The sequence below is a fragment of the Artibeus jamaicensis genome, unplaced genomic scaffold (genome assembly GCF_021234435.1).
Source record: "Artibeus jamaicensis isolate MK-2021 breed Jamaican fruit bat unplaced genomic scaffold, CSHL_Jam_final contig_233, whole genome shotgun sequence".
NCBI lineage: Eukaryota > Metazoa > Chordata > Mammalia > Chiroptera > Phyllostomidae > Artibeus > Artibeus jamaicensis.
Genome location: NW_026521486.1, coordinates 23484371 through 23505950, shown reverse-complemented (window position 1 = coordinate 23505950; position 21580 = coordinate 23484371). Strand labels below are relative to the sequence as shown.

At 36.2% G+C, this 21580-nt stretch overlaps 1 protein-coding gene across 4 annotated transcripts; it reads left to right on the top strand.

Annotated features, from left to right (window-relative positions):
* The first annotated feature begins 4336 nt into the window (after nt 1–4336).
* Nucleotides 4337–20319, top strand: CLEC7A (C-type lectin domain containing 7A). 4 transcript variants are annotated; one of them, XM_037167880.2, is made up of 6 exons: nt 4337–4533; nt 6361–6459; nt 9320–9457; nt 10766–10917; nt 12462–12580; nt 19120–20319. In XM_037167880.2, the coding sequence occupies exons 1-6, from the start codon at nt 4449–4451 to the stop codon at nt 19253–19255; spliced, it is 729 nt and encodes a 242-aa protein (XP_037023775.2). In that variant the 5' UTR covers nt 4337–4448; the 3' UTR covers nt 19256–20319. The 4 variants fall into 4 exon arrangements, with proteins under 4 accessions (XP_037023775.2, XP_037023776.2, XP_037023777.2 ...); XM_037167881.2 differs by lacking the exon at nt 9320–9457; XM_037167882.2 differs by lacking the exon at nt 12462–12580 and having other exon boundaries at nt 19120–19197.
* Nucleotides 20320–21580: the final 1261 nt, after the last annotated feature.

Here is a 21580-nt window from a genome sequence, read left to right as displayed (position 1 = left end):
AAACTATGTCTAGTTATCTACACTGTCAATTTTTGTAACTTGTGGTAGTTAAGTTGTATAAAGTCACAGAAAACACTGAAAGATTATTGCTTCTGGGGAAAATATAGGCTTAGGTTCTTATGAGCATCTGCTCACATTTCTGTTGACAGATTAGTGTAGAAACTTGTTTGACATATTTGTTGTTTAAAGACACCTTAATTAATACATATCATTGACTCATCAACCCTGAACTCAGAGCCAATAGCACTATAATGACTAAATTAAAGTTAATGAAGCTCTTTGGCAGGCTGGATTAGGGAAAGAAACTCTCATATATACTCTTCACTGCACTGTCTTTCATTTTGATATGTGTTAGTGAGAACTGCAGAACTCTTGGCATTTAACAGCTTTGTCCAAACCTTGGCACTAAGAGACTTGTTGACAAACTCTAGCTGGCATCTAGCAGTTCAAGCTCATGTCCCTGCTGAGACAGCAGAGGCACTTGGGCCCAGGTTGGAAAATAGAAGGTGACCAGGAGGCCAAGTCCAGACCAGGTGGTCAGAAAGAACACGGGATACACTGATGGTAAAAAAACGTCGCCAGTCTTCCACTCCCTACTCAAAAATGCAGAGGTAGCTGATTTTATCTTTCTTCTAACTGCATGCTTAACCTACTGACCTGCATGTGCAGGTGACCGAGGTCCGACGGCTACACAGCCTTTCTGCTGTGGCAGTAATGAGCAACACCACCATCTTGCCCCCATAGGGCAGGCACAAAGATAGTTGCCAAGTTACCCCATAAAGGGATAAGGAATCTTACCCTGACATGAAAAATTCCACTCCCAAACCCTTCACAAGCCTGACTTTTCCAGAAGCCTGCCATTTTGCACAAGCCTGCTTTGCCCCAAGCTTATAAAAGTGGCCAGCCCTCAAGCCCGTTCAGAGGACATTCCTTTTCTCCATGCTGCCGCCCTTGAGTTTTAGCATAAGTTTAATAAAATCTGTCTAAAAATTTCTCTGGGGTTTTCCCTTGGGAATTTCCCAATTTCCAAGATGGAAATTTCCCAATCTATCTTGGGGAACCCAAGAACACCATTGAAGGTAACCCCAGGTAACACTAAAAATGACTGCCTAGGAAAGCTGAATGCTTGCCTTGGCTGAGTAGCTCAGTTGACTCAGATCTCCCAGGAGAATTTGTTGTTGATTTTGGTCAAAACTTAATGATAGACAGGCTCCTCTTAGAGCAGTTATTTAGAAAGCTTACAATTACAAATCCTTTCTCTGCCCTTTGAGATGAGAATCTACCACCTAAAACTTTCTTTAGGGACCCTGGAGACATTGCTTTGAATGCAAACATTCAGGAAATTGGGGAGACGACTCTTGCTTTTCCACTCCCCCTGGAAGACAGAATAAGGGTGTGTAACCAGTGGAAGCACCACCCAGCTTCAACAGACACTGCTGGACAACTGTAATTAACAAACCCATGAGGGTAACTTCCTCTTGCAGCTTTTAGGGTTCTCCCTGTGTGTCCTTAACCTTTGCCATTTTAATTGTGACTTGTCATGGTGTGGGCTTTTTGGGGTCCATCTTGTTTGAGACTCTGCATCTTCTAGACTTATATGTCTTTTTCCTTCACCAGATTAGGGAAGTTTTCTGTCATTATTTCTTCAAATAGGTTCTTGATTCTTTGCTCTTTCTCTCCTCCTTCTGGTACGCCTAAAAACAGATGTGTCATTAAATACATGTGACACTGTATGTTGTCCCCAAATTACTTAAACTATTCTCATTTAAATTTTTTTCTTTTTGCTACCCTGATTGGGTGTTTTTTTTCTACTTTGTCTTCCAAATAGCTGACTTGATCTTCTATTTTATCTAAGCTACTTTTATCGCCTCCAGTGTACAAGTTCTATCTAGAGGTATTTAGCCATATAATATGAAGAAGAGACATTTATTGAAGAAGATACAAAAAAACATTGTACATAGGACAATGATGCTTCAGTCCCCTTCAAAGTAGGCACCTTGGGACCTCACACAGTTCTCCCAATCACCATCAGTTGCCTCTTCATATTTTCCTGAATCTCATTAATTGTCTACAATCTCTTCCCTTTGAAAGGTGATTTCAGTTTGGGAAAAAGCCAGAAGTCACAGGGTGCCAAATCTGGGCTTTGGGGGAGCTAACTCATCTGGGTGATTTGATGTTTTGCCAAAAATGTTTACATGAGACATGATGCATGAGATGACACATTGTCATGAGGAAGCTGCAAATTACCAGTTGGCCATAGCTGTGGCCTTCTAAGTCATCCAAATAATTTCTGTGGAGGCATGTTCAAGCTTAATGCAAAAAATTTTTAAGTTCTGTGTTTGTTTTTAGAAAGAGGGAAAAGAAAGGAGAAAGACATCAATGTAGGAGAGAAACAATCAGATGCCTTTCACATGCCCCCAATTGGGGACCTGGCCTGCAACCCAGGCGTGTGCTCTGACTGGGAATTGAACCAGCAACCTTTCAGATTGCAGGTCAGCACTCAATCCATTGAGCCACACCAGCCAGGGCTTAATGCAAAATATGATGCAGATTTGTTGCTCTACTTGCTCAGTCATTTTAAATGCAATGGCCACACAGTACACATGTTCACTTAATAGTGTCTATTGTCCCCACTGAGCAGTAGAGTAAAGTCATCATTGTTCACACATGTGCATTCCAGTTCACTCTCCTTGGCTGCCGGGTTATATCAATGTCACTCAAACCATCCTTAAGAATAGCTGAACTTTTTCTGGACAGGCCTCATATTCTTTATCTCAGAGAACATTATGCTAAGGAGGATAAGCCAGTCAAAGAAAGACAAGGACAATATGATTTCACTCATACGTGGAATCTGATAAACAAACTGAGCTAACAAGCAGAATAGAGACAGACTCAGAGAGCAGGCTTGGGGCAGGGTGTGGGTGTGGAAGGCTTGAGTAAAAAGGAAAAAAATAAAGAGAAAGAATTCATGGACACGTAGAACAGCATGGTGATTGCAGGGCTGTGGTGGAGGTGGGTGGAGGTAGAAGAGGGAATGGGGGATAAATGGTGATGAAAACAAAAGAACAAAAGCCAAACAAACAAATCCAGATGGTCTAGTCACATGGATTAACTTCCCTTAATGCTTGCTACTCAGTGCTTTTTCCTTGGCATACTCCAGACTTTAAAAAGTCTCTTTTGGGGAAGTTGAATTCAGTTAAATTGGGTCTTCTTCTCTATTGTAAATGTCTTACTGAAGGAAATCTGTCCTCATTGCTTCAATGTTATTTATATTCCTCCTTCATTTGTTTTGCTTCAAAGTTTTGTAAATCAGTTGGATACCTCTCTAGTTCCCAGCAATGATAAATGTTTTAAGGGGTATTACTATGACAATTGGAATAGAGAAAAAAGGAAACATTTAGCATAATCCTTCAGTCTCAGAATTCTTCCTAATGGTGCTTACAATATAAGTGTACATATAAATGATGAAGGAATCACTGTAGCAAAACAGAAACAATCATAAGTTTTGCAGCAAAAGTAGACTTTGGTTTGATTCCTTACTTCAATATTTTTATTGGGTTGCAGGCCAGTTCCCAGCAGGGGACTCACGAGAGGCAGCCATACATTGATATTTCTCTCCTTCTCTCACTCCCTTCCTCTCTAAAGATAAATAAATAAATTAAAAAATAAAAATAAAAATAGGAAAAATAATACCTATCACATGGACTTGTTGGGAAATCAAGATTGAATATGAATACATGCTTACCGGGTAGTACCTAGGTCATAGTAATTGTTCAACACATAATTTATACTTTGTATTATTAATCCCTACATTTGAAATAAATCCAAAGAGAGTTATTTCATCTCTGTGTTGTTACAACAACGTACCTCTTTATGACATCCTTCGTCTACCCATCTATAGGTTTCTTCTGTGAGACAATTTTCTTCTTTATCCTTACATCCCCAGCTTCTGCCATTTGAGAAGATAGGTATTCAATATGTTTGGTGAATAAATGAGTACACGAATAAATGAATCAATATATAGTAAAACAAATGTATGGTAAACTTACGGTACCAAAATTGTGTAATAGTTTACATAGGTCAAGTCAATTTCTGATGTCTTTGCTTGTGAAATAATGAACATAAGACATAAATGTTTTCATGTTTCTTATTTTTGTTCTGAAGTAAATACCTGTTTATTGTGCTGCCTCATAATTTTCTTAAGAGTCATCAATTTCAGAAACAGGATCTAAGTGCAAACGAGCACTGCCAGCATACTATACATTTCCTGTTTTTGGATAACTGGTTGGACTACTTAAACTCAACTTGCTAAAGCTCAACCTATGCATGGCTCACATGAGCTGACTCATAGATCCTCTTTTGTCCACAGGCAGTTGTCTTAGAAGAGAGGAAAGAGCTCTCGAATACTCTGCCAGTTGAGAGATTCAATAGAACAGTAGAATAGAACCATGGAAAATTTGGATGAAGATGGATATACTCAGTTGGAGTTCAGCTCTCGAGGTTTTGCCAGAAGACCTGTGTCCCCAAAGAAAGGTATTTTTTTCTTTCTACTTTCAATGTTTTCATTCTCATCAACTCAAACACTTAAGTAGAAAAAATTTAAGAGGCTTGTGATTTGTAGGGGTTTTATTAATATATTTTAAAATGTTTTCTGAAGTCGCTAAAGATAATTTGAATGTTCACTAAGCCTTTTCTCGTGACAATCATTCAGTGACCAATTATTAATATTGAAAATAATGATGATGATGACAGAAAATACACTATCTGTTCCGCATTAGTAGATAGATCAACAGTGAGGAGCTAGAAATAAGTATGATGAAGAAATAAGAATTTTTTAATTTATTTAAAAGTGAAAGAATTTCAATAGGAATGACTTGTTTGATAGCAGTAAATTATAGAATGGAGGTCAAAGAAACTTAAAATGTATCAGCGTATCCTGATAATATCAGGATATTGGAAATAAGAAAGAGAACAATGAGCCCTGAGCAGTGTGGCTTAGTTGGTTGAGCACTGTCCCTCAAACCAAAGGTCACCAGTCTGAGTACTGGTCAGGACACACGCTCAGGTTGCAGGCCAGGTCCCTGGTTGGGGCATGTGCAAGTGGCAACCAAATCAATGTTTCTCTTACACATCGATGTTTCTCTCTCTTTCTCTCTCCCTTCCCCTACCTCTAAAAATAAATAAACAAAATCTTTTTTAAAAAGAGAAGGATGAAAAGATCGAAGGGAGGTAAGAGATAACAACAAACCTGTGATTTTATGGTAAAGGACAAAGGGAAAATGAAAACGATAGGATTTAGAATCCTGAATAAGTCTACAGCCATACCACGCTGAATGTGCCCGATCTCATCTAGAATCCTGAATAAGAAATTTTTTTTGTGTGGTAAAAGCTTGATTTGGATTTTTTTAACAAAAGCAGTTCTTTGTACACCAATGAAGAAAATATTTGTGTTAGATGAAAAAGTCCTATTAGTAAAACATGAGTCTTAGACAAAAACGACAAAGAAGTGAAATATGGAGAAGAGCATTAAGAAATCTCTGTCTTCCTAGAACAAACAATTTAGTCCCCTCTATAGTTCTCCTATTTGACAACTCTCTGAAATGTTCTTATTGCTTATTCTCAAAGGTAAAATATGTCCTTGGTGTGGTGAAGTTAAAATAGAATAAGTTCTTTGTTATCAAGAAAGAGATTATTCACAGGTTTTGACATCATAATTTTGTCTCTTCTGCTTTGTGGTCATTCACATTGCACAATCATTTTGCTCTCTCCACTTACGCAATACTTTTCTTGAGTAACCTTTTGGGAAAGAGTGGAAAAACTAGATGATGTAACAGGTAGAGAGGTGTGTGTTTACAGATATGTGTAGACAAACAGTGAGCTACCTATAATTTTCTAGTAGTCTCTAAACAAGATGACTTCCATGTGTTAGCTTATTTAATTCCCACAATAATCCTTTGAAGCTTTATTACCTCATTTTTCATGAAAAGAAGTGCAAGAATAAGGGAAGTAATTTGCAGCAAATCAAGTAATGTCTGTATGAAAAGGGAAGTTCATCCTTCGTAACCAATGCTATTTCCCCTACATTAAGCTGTCTCTTCTAAGAATGAGCAGGATTTCAAGGATCCTGGTGACAGTGAGACCAAGAGACATCAGTGTGGAACTGAAACTAGGGGTGCATAGCTATCAAGGCACTGTGCTTAAATTATAGGTTCAGAACCTAGATAACTAGATAATCTGGGTATCAATGATTAATGTCTAACTTCAGAATTTGCCAGGTTTGGATGGATTATAGAACTGAAGTGCTCCATGACCCACCATCCTATTTCTTCATTCAATCCCTGCTCCCTCTGGCCCCTTCAGGATCTTGGGCTGCATCTCCTCCTTGGCGTTTCATTGCTGTGACTCTGGGAATCCTGTGCTTGGTAATATTGGTGCTAGCTGTGGTCCTGGGTACAATGGGTAAGTATTGCTGGAGAAGATTAACAACAACAGATATTTTTTCAAATTTTATTTTATTGATTATGCTATTACAGCTGTCCTGATTTTTCCCCTTTTGCACCCCTGCAACCAGCATTTCCTGCTCCCTCAGGCAATCCTCCACCCTTGTTCATGTCCATGGGTCATGCATGTAAGTTCTTTGGCTACTCCCTTTCCTATACTGTACTTTAGAGCCTCATGGCTATTTTGTAACTACCTATTTTTACTTTTTAATTGTCTCACATCTTCACCCATTCTCCCACACCCTCCTATCTCTTTATCTTTAAACTTTGGCATTTTAATTATGATGTGTTTTGGAGTGGGTCTCTTTGCATCCACCTTGCTTGGGGATTCTCTGTGCTCCTGAAATCCAGCATGTCTATTTCCTTCATCAAATCACGGGATTTTTCTTTCATTATTTTTTCAAATAGATTTCCAATTACTCATTTTTTTCTCTTCTTCTGGCATCCCTATGAAGCAAATGTTGGATTGCTAAAAGTTGTCTGGCAGGCTGTTTACACTATCCTCCAATTTTTTTGGATTCTTTTTCTTCTTCTTGTTTTGATTGTTTTTTGCTTTCTTATGTTCCAAACCATCGGTTTGATTCTCAGCTTCATCCACTCTACTGTTGTTTCCTTGTAAATTATTCTTTATTTCAATTAGTGTATCATTTATTTCTCACTGGGTCTTTTTTATGCTGTTGAGGTCCTCACTAAGTTCTTTGAGCAGCCATGTAAACCTTTTTGAACTTCGCATCTAACAACTTGTTATCTCTATTTTGTTTAGCTCTTTTTCTGGAGTTTTGATCTGTTCTCTCAGTTGGACCATGTTTCTTTGTCTCCTCATTTTAGCAACCTCCTTGTGTTTGTTTCTATGTATTAGGTAGAGCTGCTTTGACTTTGTGTCTTGGTAGTATGTCCTAATGAAGTAGGTATCTTATCGGGTTCAAAGGCACAACCTCTCCTAACACCCAAGCTGGGTACTTGAAGTGCACCCTTCATGTGGACTAAGTATACCTTCTCTTGTAGTTGAGCCTGGGTTGCTGTTGGCAGGTCAATGGTAGGGATTTCCCCGGGCTAATCAGGACTGGCTGTGACCACTGATGACCACCCTCTGCCCTCTGTGGAGAATCAGCTGTGCAGGGGCAGGTGGTAGTTCTCCATTGTGTCTGTAGCTGTCCACTGGGTGCACTGGCCCTGAGGTTTCCCAGGTGGTGCAAGCCAAGATCAGCCCCAACCTGTGTTTTGCCCAGGACTACTCTGCCTGAGTTATAAAGCAATCTGAGATGGCTGCTACTTGTGCTGGGCTTAGAGATTTCCAGGTGAAGCTAAACTGTGAATCTAGACTGCTAGTTCTGGACCTGTGGCTCACTGAGGCCAACTGTTGTTTGAGAGAATTTAGGAAGTTGTGAAGCCTGAGACCAGCCATTCATATGGAAAAGCAGCTTGCAGGGAGGAAGTGTAAGTACAACATATATTTAACAAGCATTTATAATGTGCCAGACACTCTTTTAAAAGCTTGACTGCATAATTTAATTAACTCTGTATTTAACTCTATCGAACTGATGATGCTAATTCTGATTTTATTTACAAGGAAAGTGAGAGATTAGGAGGATAGTTTACTTTTCTAAAATTATAATCTAGTTAGTGGTAGGATCATGATTAGGAATTTAGGCAAACCTGTCTTAAAAAAAACTCAAGACCTGACCTACATTACTCTTCTACACCCCTCGAACAGCTGGTTTCAAAACTGGAATTACCAGGATAAGTTAATGGAAGGAAACCAGTGGAGGTGAAAAAGGAAGTACAAAGTGGTGCTATCTTCCTAATAAAATATGTTCCCCAATGAGACTATAAGCTATTTTTATGTCTCGTGAGTTAAGAAAAATGTTTTATACCTAATCTAAACTCCACTGAATACTAGAAATTACCTGAGACACTTACTAAGTACTAAGTAGTATATCTCCTGTATCTCCTGTATCCTATTGTCAATAAAATATTATTTTGTTTTCAAACAGTCTTTATGAAATTTTTTAATTATTCAGATGTTTATTGAGTCCAGTCTATGTTGCAGGTACAGGGCAGGTTGTCAAAGAGCTCTCATTTTTAAAATACACAAGAAAGTTAGAAGATTTATTACTATTTCAAATCTACTATGGTTGCAATCAACTTTATTTCCTCTGCTCTTGCTTTATCATTAATATTTTTCTTCTTCTTTAATTGCTTCATTTTTCTTTCTTTTTTTTTACTATACCACTTTCAAGGAAGTTACTTCTTATTCCATCTATTTAATCTACTATCTATTTAATCTACTTATATATAATCCAAAAATAGATGTATAAATACATCTATCTTTACTTCATCAACGTGTTATCTCCTTATCATTAATCAAAAATGTATTGCTTTGCATTTCTTAATTCTTTCACCTTTTTACCCCCTCTCTATGGCAATCATCAATCTGTGTTCCCTGTGTCTAGAAATCTATTTCCATTTTATTTGTTGCTTATTCTGTTCTTTAGATTCTATATATAAGTAAAATCACATGTCTTTCTCTGTCTGACTTATTTCAGTTAGCATAACACCCTCTAACATTTTATTCTTTGTTATGGTCAAGTAATATTTCATTGTATGTATGTACCACAGCTTTTTATCCACTTGTCCATTGATGGTTACTTGGGTTTCTTCCATATCTTGGTGACTGTAAATAACACAGGAGTGAACATAAGGGTTCATATATTCTTTTGAATTAATCTTTCTATTACAACAAAAATATGGGTTTTGGAATTTCATTTTTCAAACATACTAGAATGACCCTTTGTCACTATTGTTGTTGGTAAATGAAGGTATTTGGAGATCCAATTCAGGAAGCAATCCACTGAAGAATAACAATTTTCCATCAAGAAATAAAGAGAACCACAGTCAACCCACACAATCATCTTTAGAAGAGAGTGTGGCTTCTACCAAGGCTCTCACAACCACAGGCAAGGGCGGGGTTAAATGATTAATAGAATAATTAATTTGGGAGGGGTAATTGTTGGTGTTTTGGCCTGGAGGGGGAGGTGAAGAGAACATTTTTACAGGTAGCAGTTATGCCTTCAAGGAGAGCTCACATCATTGTTATCTCAGTCTATTATGCTCCTGTCACATATATGATAAAATAATGTCATAAATGCCCCTTGCACTTGGCTGGACAGTTCTACCTTGAATTTTTTTTAAATGAGTAACTAATTTATCATTGTCTGTGTGTTTAGGCCTGCAAGATTGTATAATTTGAAATATGTTTTGCACCTGGTGGAACTGACATTTTAAAGTGATTCAGTAAGAATAAGAAATAGCACATCGTAAAGGAAGAAAGGGAGAGAGAAAGGGAGAGAGAAAGGAAGACTAATGTTGGTGAGAATTAAGGGCAAAATTATATACATGTAGAAAAGAGAAACCTAATAGCTATGTTCCTGAAAACACTGGTTAAATTTGTTTTTCTTTTTTATGTATTTATGTATTTATTTATTTATACAGACAGGAAAGGAAGGAGAAAGCGGGACAGAAACACCAATGTTTGGTTGCCTCTCACGAGACCTCACTGGGGACTTGGTCTGCAACCCAGGCAGGTACTCTGACTGGGAACCAAACCAGTGACCCTTTAGTTTGCAGGCCAGCACTCAACCACTGAGCCACATCAAGCAGGGCTGTTTTTCTTTCATCAGACAATTCTACTGATTTTATTACAATTTATACACACTTGATCTTTTAATTTCATTATAATTGACAATAAAAAAATATTTTTATTTTAATTTTCCGTCTCTGGACACATTCTTCCTCATGCTTTGCATCAAGTAGCTAACAATACAAAACCAAAGTACACTGTAATGTGAATATTTGTTCTTATACTCTTCTCATTTGGAAAATTAGCATCTGAAATGGATCTCGCACTTGTAAAATAAATTAATGTGAAATTACTGTATACCTCAATGATTGATTTTGGGTTGATTTGTTTTAAGAGCTTTGAAGAAAAGGAGTTCCAGGCTGAATTTGAAGGATTGGTAGACAAGAAGAAAAGGAAGCCTGACTATCTGAAACATGTTAATAGTTCATTTATTTTTAATGTTAAATGCATGGGAGCATTTCAATGTGGCCTCTTTTATAAAGTCACATTCTTATCATTTGAATTGAAAATGAAATATTTTAATGATTACTCACTAATTATTTATTGTACACTCAGGATGGATGGTGCCTACACTGAAAGAGTGAAATGTTATGATGTAAATCACATGATATTTCTCTATTTCCAGGAGGTGTTTCCAGCCCTTGTCCTGCTACATGGGTTGCGCATGAGAACAGTTGTTATCTGTTTAGCACAACACTGTATTCCTGGAATGGAAGTCAAAGACAATGTTCTCAGCTGGGCTCTCATCTCCTGAAGGCAGACAGTTCCGAAGAATTGGTAAGTGTAAATTTCTGTTTTAATTATTTGTGGTCTATACTGAGCAGAAAAATAGAGGTAGATTCCAGATAACGATAATTTTCCCTGAGAAAAAGTGATTTTTAATATTCCCCATAATTGCCTTGGCTGGCATATCTCAGTGGATTGAGCACTGACCTGGGAACTGAAAGGTCGCTGGTTCAATTCCCAGTCAGGGCATATGCTAGGGTTGAGGGCCAGGTCCCTGTGGAGGGCATGTGAGAGGTAACCACACATTGATGTTTCTGTCCTGCTCTCTCTCCTTCTTTCTCCTCTCTCTAGAAGTAAATAAATAAAATCTTTAAAAACTGTTCTCTATAATTGTTATAATAGTATGCATTAAGTGGGTAATGTTTTTAATATATGCATTTCTTTTTAATTAATTGATTAAAAATAAGCATGTTGTATTTTAAAACAATTCCTTCCAAACACACTACAAGTTTTTATGACTATAATAATCAGGTCACTACTTATTTTTGTGGGTTTGGATTTCAATTTTTAAATTTGGTGATAGACATTCTCCCCTTTGTCATCATAATTATCAAGAAAAACAGCATCAATGGTATTATGTATTTATAAATTATTTACTCTTTACAAGATACTGGGAAAGGTGGAGAGGTTTAAAAAGCAAACTTGATATTGCAGTACTTATATAATTTGTAAGAACAAAGAAACAACAACTATTAAAAGTTAAATATTTGGTATTGGTAGCAAATACAATAGGAATTCAGAGCGACATCTCTGTAGACAGGAAAAGTTTTACAGGAAAGATGAGATTTATAGTGCACCATTAATGAAGGCTAGAACTTAGATGTGCTATAAGAAAGGTTAATTGCCAGGAAACATCTTATGCTATAAATCTAGACAATCTATAATTTCTACATTAATTTTCACTACTTTCAATTATTTTTTGTTTCTGTCTTGTCTTACCCAACATAAGAATTATGAACGTTTGTGTATGGGCAAGAAAAAGAAAGGGACTGGAAGTCCGTGGGGATTTTAGGGCTTCCTACAATTGCCACTACATAGGTTACATTTGTCAATAATTCAAATGTCAGCATTAAACCCCAGGTTACTTACTCATAAAACATCCAATCACCTTACATCATTTTTATTTGTCACCCAACTCTGAGAAGCATTTCTTGACAAAGGTCCTATAAATTTATATTTCTGACTTTAGAAAAACATAGTAACTAATCATCCACGAAAGTTGCCTAGGGGACCTTGGATTTTGTCAGGTAAATTGAATAGAAGTACAGTTTTGACATTTCGGATATATTCTTTGGGCAAAATTCAACACTAATGACTCTGAGTAAGTGAAATACGCCTTTTGAGACACTCGGTGGCATTCAAGAATTGATGCCAATGTATGCACATATCATTCACCAAGGCGATTCATTTTGTTGTCTCTTTCTCAACATCTAGAAGTTCCTCTTTGTCTCTTCTCTGTATTTGCCTTTATCTCTATCAGCTCTGATTGTCTCTCTCTCTTCTTGACATATATTTGTATTTATGTTCCCCTACAGGACTTCATAGTGAAGGAAATGTCTCCCTATCCTCATGACTCATTTTGGATAGGGCTCTCTCGCACTCAGACTGAAGGACCATGGCTCTGGGAGGACGGCTCAATATTCTCTTCTGAACTGTAAGTATCTAAAGAGACAGAGTCTCATACCCTTTCTCAGAAAAGGGAGAGCATGTCAAGCAGTTAAGAATCTGACTTTGTCTTGACCATATATAAGAGAGACATGGCCCTGGCTGGTGTAGCTCAGTGGATTGAGCACGGGCTTGCAAACCAGACAATCGAGGTTCAATTCCCAGTCAGGGCACATTCCTGGGTTGCTGGCTGGTTCCCTGCAGGCCAGTTCCCAGCAGGGGACGCACAAAAGGCAACCATACATTGATGTTTCTCTCCCTCTCTCCTTCCCTTCCCCTCTAAAGATAAATAAATAAAATCTTTTTTTTTAAAGAGAGAGACAAAGAGAACCATGGATACCAATGGGGAGAAAAAGTGAGCCAAGAAAAAAAAGAAAAGAATAAGGTAGCAGAGGACTTTGCAGTCAAAAGAACTGAGTGGCCATTTAGTGTTTTCAACATGAGTTCCCTCATCTTTCTCTTCAGAGAAAGATGTATTTGAAATTGTTCAGTATGGAGCAGTCACTGTTGGTTAGTGTAAAACTGTGGTGAGGACCATGGACTTTGAGTCTCAGCTTGAATCAATGATTGGCCCACTCCTGTCTGAAATGGGATAAGTTGCTTAACCTATCAGGGATCCTCTTTCTTCACTTTTAAATAAGAATAAAAGTAGCAGCTACCTCTCTGGATTTTGAGATAAAAGGAATAAAAGTAAAATCACTTAGCACAGTGTTTTGCACATAGTAAATGTGTAATATACACTATTATCATTAATTTTAAAAGCAACTGCATTTAATATTTTATGAAGTTCTTTAAATAGTTTTCACACTTGCATAATTTATAAATTCTTTCTCATTGTGTGTTTGTAAATCCAGGTTCTTCAGAGAAACATAACCAATAGGAGATCTATATAGATCTACATAAATCTTCTCTGGAGACCCCCAATAAACACACAATGAGGAAGAATTCATATGCAGAGATTGGTTATGAGGAATTGACTCACATGAGTGTGGGGGCTGAGAAGTCCCATGATCTCCCCTCCGAGAGCTGAGACCCAGGAAAGCCTGTGGTGTAATTCAATTTAAGCATAAAGGGCTGAGAACCAGGGGAGTCAGTGATGTGAAACCCAACAGTAGGGCAGAGCAAGATGAGATTAACTGAGCTATCTTAGCTCACACAACGGTGGAAGCATCAAAACAGGGACAGATCCTTCCTTCCTTCACTTTTTTTCTATTTAGGCGCTCAGTGAATTGGATGATGCTCCTTTACATTTGAGAGGGCAATCTCCTTTACTGAGCTCACTGGTCAAACACTGATTTCATCCAGGAACACCCTCATAGACACTCAGAAATACTGTTTAATATGCGTGTGGCTAGTGAAGCGGACACATAAAATTAACCATCACAGTGCTGAAATTTCCCTCACCTCAATGGTCATACATTTTCTTCCTAATATCTGCAGAAGATGAAATTACTGTATTTTGCTCTATATAATGCACATCCATGTTTTTGGCCCAAACTTTCAGGAAAAATCTTTCATTTTAATTTTTAACTTCAATTTTAATTTATATATAAAACTGATGATCATATTCCAGGATGTTATTTTGCATACATATATTGTTATTGCTTTCTAGAGTTGTACTTTTAATACATAAGCATATATAAAAGAATTAAAAACATTTATATAAATACAGAATTAATATTACCCATGAATAATGCACATCCTTATTTTTCCCTCAAAACCTTGGCAAAAGAGTGCACATTATACATGGTAAAATATGGTATGCTCCCCTTTTAAGTTTCTATTATTAGGGTGCATGTTTGTGTCTGAGTGTGTATACACAACTGGGTTTTATTGCCCACTAATATCAGTGGGTGTGTCATCCAATTTAATTAGTCTTTCAAAGCAAGAAGTTTTGGCTTTGTTGATTCCCTCCTTCTCCCCTTGCATCTTTTACATTTTTCTTTTATTAATTTTAATTATTTTTTATTATTTTCCTCATCCAATTTCTTTTTGTTGAATTTGCTATTCTTTAACATTTTTAGAGTGTATTCTATTGATTATGCTATTATAGTTTTCCCAATTTTTTCCTCCCCTTTCTCCCCCCTCTGCCCTGCACCCTCCCTCCAGCATCCCCCCACCCTGAGTTCATGTCCATAGGTTATACATATAAGTTCTTTGACTTCTCTGTGTCCAATACTATTCTTAACCTACCTCCATCTGTTTTATGCCTACTAATTATGCTTCTTATTCCCTGTACCTTCCCCCCATTTTTATAGATGCCTGACTCCTTTAATTCAGCCTTTCCCCCCCAAATATGTACATGTAAGCCTATAATTTTAATGTAGCCTATAATTTTAATTTTACTGGCATTAAGTGTGAAATACTTTCTATTTTCATTATGAGTTGTTCTTTAAATTATGTTACTTTAAAATGCATTTCTTTATTTATATCTGTGTAGTTATAATTATCCTATTGTTTTAAGTTTCAGCTTAATTCCATTGTGGTAAAAACAATAACAACAACAACAAAACCCTACTAAGTGTGATTGAAGTTCTCTAATTTTCTATCTGCTTCTTCTTCCTGTACTGGGAGAATTATAATAAAATCTTCCACTGTGATTCTCCTTAAAATTCGGCAAACATTTCAATTGCTGTGTTGAAGCCATATTATTAGATATATGTAGACTTAGATGTACAGATTTATGCAGTCAGTTCATCTAGATATTTCCACATATTTATAATTTTCTTTTCTTCTTATTCCTTTATGCCTTTCCTACCTTCCATTTTAAATCATTTTCCTTAAAATTGAAGATTCTCTTGAATATTTCCTTTAGAGTCAAAGTTTTAGAGTTGAATTCTCTATTTGTCTAAAACTGTGTTATTTCAACTTTTTCTAAAAAATATTTATCTTAAAATTAGACAGTTGTAGCTTTCTTTCTCTCTGCCATTCAAAGGTATTACTATAGTGTGTTCTATTTTTTGTTATTGCTTTTAAGAGTTCAGCTGTTTGAAGGTCATAAATGTGTTAAATCTGATGTTTTTTTCAGGTTTGGAATAACTCAGTCATACTTTCTTCAAATAGTGTGTCTACCCTCTCTTCATTTCTTTGAGATCCCAGTTATATGCATTATAAAACCATTCACAACATTTTGTGTCTTTTTTGCTTTTTCTATATTTTTATCCTTTTTAAAAATCTATTTATTTACTGGTCATATATCTTCCAGTTAATTTTTTCTCATCTGTTTCTATTTTGCTATTAAAGGTATCCATGAAGTTATATTTTGATTAGTGAACTTTTCATATCTATATGTACAACTTGGTTCTTTCTAAAATCTACTCCATCACTATTTACAATTCTTAACTTTGGTTCATCATTTGCAATATTTTCTTTTTACTCCAAAAATATATAGCTGTTTAACACTTATCTTTGATAATTCCAACATCTTATACTCATGTGTTTTCCTTTCCACTATATATTTTCCTATTTTTCATTCAGGTTCTTTGGCTTCCTTATATGCCTGATTATTTTTGACAATGTGCTTAACATTACTTTTTATTGTTGATGTTATCACAGATGTCCCCCATTTCCCCCTATTTCCCACCCCACCTAGCCCTTGCCCCCCCTCTCCTGGCCTTAAATATTTATAGAATCAATTTGAAGTTTGCAGAGTGGTTTTTCATTTGTTTCTGGCAGACACTATTGGGTATGACTAGGTCAAAGTGCTGAGTATGATCGCATTTTGATTTTAATACCACTTAACTGTTTCACCTTTCACTAGCACAAGCACAGTGAATTTATTGACAAATATTCTTGACAAAATACATATCCTACATTTCTATAGCACTTACTTGTCTTGAATTTTCTTTTTTAAATTTTATTTAGTTATTTCTCAAGTAGAGTTTGAATTTTCTTTAACTAGTTTGACATATAACTAGTAGACTCTTCCTATTTTGTTACATGAAGTAAAATACTGTTTGTTTTTTATTTTGACGTTTTACGTTATTCTATATTAGTTTCAAGTACAATATAGTGGTTAGGCATTTGTATGCTTTATGAAGTGATCTCCCTGATGATGCTAGTACCCACCTAGCACCAGGCATAGTTATTATTGTATTATTGACTATCAATCTGTGATTTTTACTTTCTTCAGATTTTTTACCCAGCCCTCCAACTTTCTCTTTTATCTGGTAACCATCAGCCTGTTCTCTGTGTCTATGAGCCTGTTTCTGTTTCTGTTTTTTTGTTGTTGTTATTTATTTTATTCTTTAGATTACACATATAAATGAAATCATATGGTATTTGTCTTTCTTTGTCTGACTTGTTTTACTTAGAATAATACGTTCAAGGTCCAGCCATGTTGTCATAAATTTTAAGAGGTCATTCTTTTTTAAGGCCTAGTAACATTCCATTGTTTGTACTACTTGTTCACTTAATCAGATATTGATTAGCACTTGGGTTGCTTCTATATCTCAGTTATTTAAGTAACACTGCAGTGTACATAGGGGTGCATATATCTTTTGAAGTAGTGTGTTGGAATTCTTTGGATATATTCCCATAGGTGGAATTGTTGGGTCATAAGGCAGGTTCATGTTTAATATTTTGAAGTAAATCCATACTGCTTTCCATAGTGACTGCATCAATCTTCATTCCCACCAACAATGCACAAGGGCTCCCCTTCCTCCACATCCATACCAAAACTTGTTTGTTGACTTATTGATGATAGCCATTCTGACAGGTATGAGGTAATATCTCATGGTGGTTTTAATTTTCATTTCTCTGATGATTAGTGATTTTGAGCACCTTTTCATATGTCTATTGGCATCTCTATGTAGTCTTTGGAGAAATATGCATTCATTTCCACTGTCCATTTTTCAATTGCATTACTTGTTTTTTATTGTTAAGTTTGTGATTTCTTTATAAATTTTGAATAATAATCCCGTATCAAATATATCATTGTGAAATATCTTCTAATAAGTAGGTTGTCTTTTCATTTTCTTGATGGTTTCCTTTGCTGTGAAAAAAACTTTTTAGTTTAATGTAGTGCCATTTATTTATTCTTTCATTTGCTTCCCTTGCCTGCCAAGAAATATCAGAAATACTGTGCTTTTCTAAAATCACAAGAGTGGGCCTAACTTAATATTTTGCTACTTTACTATACTTAGGTTTTCTGGGTGGCTGTAACTTAATCTAGCTCTTTGATATTCAAAAACTCTGAATGTTAAGAAAAGTTTTTAGAGAACGCTGGTCAGAATTCTCCCTGAGGTCCTGTTCAAAATTGTTTCGTGCTCTTAGCTCATTCATTTTTACAGAAAAAATTCTCCCCATCCTCCAAGCCCAGGCCTAAGACAAGACAGATGTGCAGGATGAAGAGTATGACTGCAGTTTTTGCACCAAGACTCTGCGATACCCTGCCTGACTAATTAGCGCTGCTCCTTCAGGAGACTGAAGAGCAAATAGAACAGACCCATGCTTCTTCCACTTACCCCTGGTTGTTATTGTAATTATCTGACGTGGTCCTCTGACATCATCCTGCCCTCAGGATGCATTAAAGTATATAGGGTTTTTTGCCTTTTCTTTAAATGGCTTTTGATATCTCTGATTCTTGATTTAGTTCCAGATCCCTTTCAGCAATAATTTTTCTACTTGGTCTACTCTTTAATCTACCCAATAGTAATTTCACTAAGTGTTGTTTTATTTGATAAATATACTTCTAGATAAGAGTTTGAAAAATAAACAAAGAGCCAGCTATAGAATATTAATTTTTTGTCAGAAGCTTTATTTAATTTTATGCAACTGGTGGTAGTTCTTAAAAGTATAAGCAGCCCAAGTATCCATCTGTACATGAGGGGATAAAAAAAGCTATGGTACATTTACACACTAGAATACTACTTCACCATAAAAAAAAAAGAAAATCTTACCTCTTGTGATGGCATGGGTGGACCTAGAGAGTTTTTTATTTAGTAAAATAAGCTAGTCAGAGAAAGACAAGTACCATATAATTTTCCTTATATGTGAACTCTAATGAACAAGATGAACAAACAAACTAGAAACAGACTCATAGATACAGAGAACAGACACAGCTGTAAGAGGGTGAGGTGCTGAGTTAAAAAGGTGAAACTATTAAGAAAAAACTACACAATATGTTGTTTGCCAAAGGGAAAGGAGAGTGGAGGGAAGTGGAACAGGTCAAAAGGGGGATCAATGGTGGCAAAAAGAAACTTGATTTTGGGTAGCGGGTACACAATGCAGTGTGCAAATGATGTTTTATTGAGTTGTACACTTGAAACTAATATAGTTTCATTAATCAATGTCACCTCAATAAATTCAATAAACTACATGTCAGTCATTTTTATGCCTTAGTAATGAATGATATGGTACCATTTGAGAACAAATACAATTTAAATTCAAGTCCCCTCTTCTGATGATATAAACACTTCAGAAACTCTTTTTATTAATATCTTCACCAGTTTATTTCAGCACTGTGTAGACAGTAGACAGCATTTTTAATGTTTGTTCTAACTACCTCATTGTCTTTTACTTTAACAGGTTTCAAATCAGAAGCACAGCTACCCAGGAAAACTCACTTCATCACTGTGTGTGGATGCACATGTCAGTCATTTATGACCAGCAGTGTAGTACACCTTCACGCAGTATTTGTGAGAAGAAGCAATCAGTAAAATGATGGGGATGTGGACACGAAGGAACAAGGAGAAGTGCGCAAGATAGTGAGCAGGCCAGAACACAAAACATGAAAGAAAGGTATTGGAAGTCAAAGTAAATGCGTCAGCTATCGAAAGAGCTCAGTCATCTTTAATGTTAGCCAAAAAACGGGATGGAAAGACAGTGATGTTCTGCACATTAACACTGTTGGTAGTTTAATATCATGTTCTAATGAAAAGAACCCCAAAATAGAGTCAGAGCAGCAGAACTTGAATATTTATCCTATGATTGACATGGCATTTACCTAGGTCTCACCACAATTGCTTGGTGTTTCAAGATCTTAGTTTCTGGCTCTCCCAGAGTCATTCTTGACCTTAAAAAGTGTCACTGGAGTAGACAGGACGTGTTGCTGGGATTTGTTCCTCCGCTTACAGCAGGTGCATCTGACACAGGTGGAAGGCACAATGTGATTCTGAATGAAGAAATAAAAAAATACTAGAATCAGAGCTATTTTATTATTTTGTTAATATGATCATGATTGTGATCAAGACCTCATAACAAGCTGGAATTCCACTTTTTTTCTAAATTTAACAGCCGAGGAAATATGTCTCCCACATCTCTGAATGCTAAACTTTCCTATAATGTGAAATTGTGGGAAAACTGCTCTCAAAAGAAAGCTTTCTCCTTTTTTGTTGTTGCTGTTTAGTTACATTTTTAGAATTTTTTATTTTTCAATTCCAGTTGACATTCAATATTATTTTACATTAGCTTCAGGTGTACAGAATAGTGGTTAGACATTTGTACACTTTACAGATTGATCCCACTGGTAATTCTAGTGTGTACCTAGAACCACACATAGTCACAATACTTTTGACTATATTCTCTATGCTGTACTTCACATCCCTGGGACTATTTTATAATTATCAATTTGTACTTATTAATCCTCCACCTTTTCCATCTAACTTCTAAGGCCCCTCCCCTTTAGCACCCATCAGTTTGCTCTCTGTATCTCTGAGCCTGTTTGTTTCATTTGCTCACTTGTTTTGTACTTTAGATCATACATGTAAATAAAATAATGCAGTGTTTATCTTTCTGTGACTTATTTCACAAAGTGTAATACTTTCAGGCTGCATCCATGTTTTCACAAATGGTAAGACTTCATTTTTTATGGCCAAGTAGTATTCCATCGTATATATGTATCATCCCTCATCATCCAATTATCTATTGATGAGCATGTAGTTTGCTTCCATGTCTTTGCTGTTGTAAATAATGCTGCAATGCACACAGCAGTGCAAATATCTTTTTGAATTCTGTTTCGGATTTCTTCAGATAAATACCCAGAAGTATAATTGCTGGGAAATGAGTAGTTGTATTTTTAATTTTCTGAGGGCCATTCTTGCTGTTTTCCATAGGGGCCGACCCAGTTTGCATTCCCACTAACAATGGAAAAGGGTTCCTTTTTCTCCACATCCTTGCTGCACTTGCTGTTAGCAATTTGACAGGTTTGAGGTGCTGTCTCATGGTGGTTTTAATTTTTATTTCTCTGATAGTGATTTTGAGCATCTTTTCATATGTCTTTTAGCCATCTCTAAGTTCTCTTTGGAGAAATGCACATTCAGATCTTCTGCCCATTTTTTTGTACTTTTTATAACTTTTATTTTAGAGAGAGGGGAAAGGAGGGAGAAAGAGAGGAAGAGAAACATTGGTGTGAGGGAAAAATGTCGATTGATTGCCTTTTGCCTTCCTCAAGTGCCCCAATGAGGGCAGAGCACAGACTCTGCAACCTGAGCATGTGCCCTGACGAGGAATTAAACCTATGACATTTTGGTTTACAGGACAACAACCAACCATCTGAGGCACACTGGCCAGGGTAACTTTTTGCTAGGTTGTGTAAGTTCTTTATAAAGTTTGCATATTAACCTCTTGTCAATGTGTCATTGGAAAATATATTCTCCCAATTAGTAAGTTACCTTTTCATTTTCTTGATTTTTTTTTACTATGCAAAAGTTGGGGTTTTTTTTTAGTTTGATGCAGTGCCATTTGTTTATTCTTTCTTTATTTTTCCATCACCTGTCGAAATATGTCAGAAAATACATTACTGAGAGCAGTGATAGTTTATTGCTTATGTTTTTTTCTAGGAGCTTTATAGTTTGGGGATTTACATTCAAGTCTTTAATTCATTTTGACTTTGTTCTTCTATATGTTGAAAGAATGTAATTTAGTTTAATTTTTTGCATGTATCTGTCTAACTTTCTTAACACTATTTATTGAATAAACTACTTTTAGTCCACTGTATGTTTTGATTCTTTATCATAGTCTAATTAACCACATTGGTCTGAGTTTACTT